We start from the raw sequence: 4,670 nt of genomic DNA on the forward strand, positions 1-4,670 counted from the left end.
AAGGGAGAGGAGGCTCCCAGCCCAGGTCCCAGCTCCCAGCCCAGCACCTTGCGCTTTGGCAAGGCTCTAATTACGATATGTGTTTGTAATTAGGTCAGACAGCACTTTAATCGCAGCCAGTGGCTCCAGGGCCTGGTTAACAGAGCCGAGGGCACAGTTACAGGGCCCACTGATGCTTTCCAGTGTAAATGAGTGGGAGCGTCTGCCTTTTGAAAAATACCAGCAATAGTAAAGAAAAAAAAAAGCCATTAAAATTACTGTAATGGACTGACCCAGGTGGTTCAGGGAATTCAGTGCCGTCCGGAGGAGCCAAGGGGGGCTGAGGAAGGCGATGATTTGCTGACGCAGAGCCCTGCATCGCCACAGCCCCTGTTTTGGGGTGGATGGTGTGTTTCAATCCCACTCTCTGCAAAGCTGGCAGCCATGGTGAGGAAGGGCCAGCAGCCCCCCTGTACACATCCCATGTCGCTGTTCCTGGCGTGCTGACCCAAACTTTGGCATTTTCGTGGATGACTGTTGTTAAGGCAGAGCTATAGGATAAACTGTGCCTGGTGCCTGGGCGGCCAGTAACAGAGTTTAGAGGCAGGATGCTTTCACTTTCCTATTTAATTGCTTTTTTGGAGTGGAGGTGTTTGCATAAAAATCCACTCTTGCTTTTTTAAAAGCTCATTAGAGGCTCAGTTCCTAATTAACGTAATTCCCTTTGATGTACACAGACGTTTTGTAGGTGTCCCTTGCGCTGTCTGCAGGGCTTGAATCGGAGCAGATAGACAAGCAACACTTCTCGGTACAAGCCCTAATTTTTTAATTATGAGCATGATCTGGAAAGTGTAACGAGGAAGCAGAACTGACATTTAAAGGAGCAGCATCAGCGTGAAGTGATGATGGATTGACTTTGGCCTGGGCCAGATTTCGGGTGTCCTCTCTGCTTGATGACAGTTTAATCTCGTTTCCTTTCCGGCCCTGCCGCTGCACTGCAGAATCTGCAGGAAACAGCGGTGCACGAAGCTGCAGGCGCTGCACTTGCTCCTGCTCTGTCTCACACCCCTGCGGGTGGTTTCTGCCTCCTGGCAAGGCTCTGGATGCGCAGCCTGGTCTCACTCCCACGTCTGGACTGGTTCTGGGCTGGGAGTGTTTGATTTTGGGAGCTGGGAGTATGTGTGCGGTGCCAGTGTCCCCTAGGGACTGGAGATGGGATAATCGGTGCTTTCTGGTGGCAGCCAGTGACTCCTCTTGTGCTGTCGTAGGGAAATGCTGCTTCCTGCCAGCCTTCTCCAGTATTTTGGCAGAGGAAAGGAGCTGTAGGTCCAGGGGGCTCAGCCACCCACCTGCACCCAGACTCGGGCAGCCCTGTCCACCTTCCTTGCAGGGTGGGGGTCTGTGACCTGTGTGTGACTGAGCTGCACTGGTTTTGGGACCTGTGTGTGACCGGGCTGCACTGGTTTTGTTGCAGTTACTTGAAACCAGATGAGGACAAGAAATCAAAGCATAAGACGGCAGTGAAGAAGAAGACGCTGAACCCTGAGTTCAATGAGGTGGGCTTTCACCGGTCGCGGTTCTCTCCTAGGGGTTTTTCTCAGCCTTAAAAGGGTTAAAAAACCAAACCTCAGTCAATAGGTGAGGGGTGGAGGTTGAGTTTCCCATGCGTGGTAAAGGGCAGCAGCCCGAGGAGGAGGATGGACAGCCCTAGCCCCTTCCCGGGGTCCTACACCGAACCTGGCCCAGGTTGGTCCTGACTCTGTCTCGCTCCCCAACAGGAGTTTTGCTATGAGATAAAGCACGGTGACCTGGCAAAAAAGACCTTGGAAGTCACAGTGTGGGACTACGACATTGGGAAATCGAACGATTTCATAGGTGAGTGGGGCACTCCAGGTCGTCTCTGCGGCCTCTTTTTTTTTTATCTTCACCTTCTGTGCCTCTTCTTTTTTCATCTGCTGCTCCTCTGCACTGCCTCATCCTCTCAGTTTGTTCTCCATCCCTACATTCCCTCTTGCTGGCTTTCTGTTCTGCTTTTATCCCTCCGCTGCCCCTGAGCCTCCTCTCCTGCTGCCATCCCTGCTGCTCCTCGCCTCAGTCATCTCCCATGCAAGGAGCACCCAAGCAGAAGATGGGTCTCCCTCACCCCTTCTGTTTTCAGATCTTTTAATCTGAATAAAAAAGAGGTTTAACAGGGAGGTTTCATTTATCTCTGTTGGATGTCTAAGCATGTTTTGATTTTGTTACTGGTCGCTGTGATTTATTGCCAACAAGTGCCCGGTACCTCTGACTGCTGCTGCTGCTGCAGCTGCAGAGTATCCAGCCCTTGGCACAGAAACATCCATCCCTCGGCATCCCTCAGAGGGCAGATGCTCACCCGATCTCTCTCTGTCTATCCAGGTGGAGTTGTGTTAGGAATTAACGCCAAAGGTGAGCGGCTGAAGCACTGGTTCGACTGCCTGAAGAACAAGGACAAGAAAATTGAGCGCTGGCACACGCTAACGAACGAGCTGCCAGGGGCCGTCCTCAGCGACTGAGCGCCACGGGGCTGCTCCGCAGGCAGGCACAGCTCTGCCGGCCACAGCCTTTGGACTTCTCTCGTTTACGGCTTTGGATCCAGGGGATCGTGGTGGCAGGAGAGCGGGACAGCCACGGCCAGGGAAGCCCTTCCAGGGACCGAGGCAGCAGCGCTTTGCTCTGCTCAGCAGGTCCTGTCCCCTGGGGCTTTCCCAAAACGCCGCTGTGTGCCCCGACACACTCACACACACACTCACGAGCGTGCACACACAATGCGCACGGACACCACACGCCTGCATGCACTGCAGTTCTGACTCCTCGCCTGACTCTGCCACACTGAATTACCTTCTCGCTGCCTTGCAATTCAGTGGCAAAAATGAATGCATCCGTCTCCGTGCGTGTATCCAATATGAGCAAAAGGCGTCACTACAACCTGGGACTATTTTCTCAAGGCGATTGTGCCATATTTCTGGTGGTTTGTCAGTCTCTGTGGTTTGGGCCTAAACAGTCTTTTATGCATTTAAAGCTCCTCCGTCGGAATGATTGTGTCCCCTGTTAACCTGGGAAGAGTGGTTGTTTTTCCTCCAGAAGTGTTGTGTGTGTCCTCTCCGATAACCCAGGATAACCACGGCTTCCCTCTTGCAGCCTCCGGCATCGAGCAGCTTCACATTTGCAGAAGTAGGGGACAAAAGAGAAATAAATGAAAAATAAAAAGCTCGGTGAAGCTGCCGACCGTTCCTGCTTCCTGGGACTGGCAGCTCTCCTAATGAAACCATGCCTTCCCGCCTGGAGCCACGCTGCCAGGCTTCAGCACGGCTATTTTTCCAGCAAAGCCAGCTTTCAGGCTTAATTTTTTTTCTATTACTTTTGCCTTCTTCATCCTTTTTTCCAGCTCATGCCATTACCCAAATCCCAACCAAGGCATTTGACACTGTGGAGCTGAGCCAGCATCACGTTTGCGAAGATGCAGGGCTGTGATGTGGCCTTGAAGTTGGTCCATTTTCTGCCTCAGACAATGTCCAAACCAAATTTCTGTGTACAGCACAGTAATAATATATTATAAAATAATATATTAATAATAATCCTAGCTCTTTTCCTCTGTGACCCACCCTGGTTGGTTTCTGCATCCTCATCCCACCAGGTGCCAGCACTTGTGCAAGCACGACAAAAAAAAAATACTCTGCAAAATGCTGCAGCTTTGCAGAAACTTTTAAAGCCTTTAAATCATGATTTCTTAGGAAGAGCTGCTGTTTCCCTATCAGTTTCAGTTCCCTTCTGAGCCCCGTAGCTGTCTGTGCATGCATGTGCATGGCTCCTTTCTTCTTTTTTCCATTTTTTTTTTGGAAAGCAATCAGGTCTCTGGAAACCTGCGTTTACTTTTCGAAGTGACGATCGTGTTTGATACAGGGTGTGGGCAGGTGCTGGGGGGGGGACGACAACGTTCATAGGGGCTTTTTTAATAACTTAATATTTGTAATGCATTCTCCAGATATGCATGGGTTTTATTTGAATGCCGGAAGCGTGTCAAGTCAGGTGTTCCCAGTAATTCACTCTGTCCTTCCCTGGTCCAGCACCTTAAAAACCCCGCTTGGGTCTGAGCTTCCAGGAGAGCTACGGCTCTGCCTCCCTTTTCTTGCAAAAGTAACTTTCAACCCATCATTTGTTTCAGCCCCTCCTGCTATGAATGTGGTTTATGCCTGCGGTGGAGTAGGACACGATGTGTGTGTTTGCGCGTGTGTGGGTTCCTTCACTTTGTATCCCGGTCTTTTCTAAGCGGATCGATGGTCTGTCCATCCGTCCCAGCTGCATGCAGAGTGGTGGTCGTCCATGCCAGGCCTTGTGAAATGTTTGATACCGATGTTTTGCTACCATGTGAAGGCTGCAGAAACTGTCCTTACCTGCATCCTAAAAGACTTTTGTATTTCAGTATTATCTATCTGTGTACTTTTTGTCAGATTTGTTAATATTTATAATGAGAAACCAAAATAAAAAAAAATAAAATAAATAAAATAAATAAATAAGTCGATGCCAGCAGTGCAGATTTTGATTCTCCCCAGGTCGGTACCATGGTCCTGGGGGCGTGCGAGCTTGATGTGTCACAGCCCATCTCCGCAGCACCAACTGCCCCAGCAAGGTGAGGTGAAGAGCCGGGGCACGGCAAAGGCTCGGGGAGAAGA

At 50.6% G+C, this 4,670-nt stretch overlaps 1 protein-coding gene across 1 annotated transcript in view; it reads left to right on the forward strand.

The window, feature by feature from the left end:
- DOC2B (double C2-like domains, beta) overlaps window positions 1-2,513 on the forward strand; it is a 30,623-nt gene extending 28,110 nt beyond the window's left edge. The window contains exons 8-10 of the mRNA XM_010190932.1: window positions 1,454-1,535; window positions 1,758-1,854; window positions 2,377-2,513. Coding sequence (XP_010189234.1) covers window positions 1,454-1,535; window positions 1,758-1,854; window positions 2,377-2,513 — 316 coding nt within the window. The remainder of the gene's footprint in view (window positions 1-1,453; window positions 1,536-1,757; window positions 1,855-2,376) is intronic.
- Window positions 2,514-4,670: the final 2,157 nt, after the last annotated feature.

Source organism: Mesitornis unicolor, unplaced genomic scaffold, assembly GCF_000695765.1.
Source record: "Mesitornis unicolor isolate BGI_N332 unplaced genomic scaffold, ASM69576v1 scaffold17068, whole genome shotgun sequence".
Classification (NCBI taxonomy): Eukaryota; Metazoa; Chordata; class Aves; order Mesitornithiformes; family Mesitornithidae; genus Mesitornis; species Mesitornis unicolor.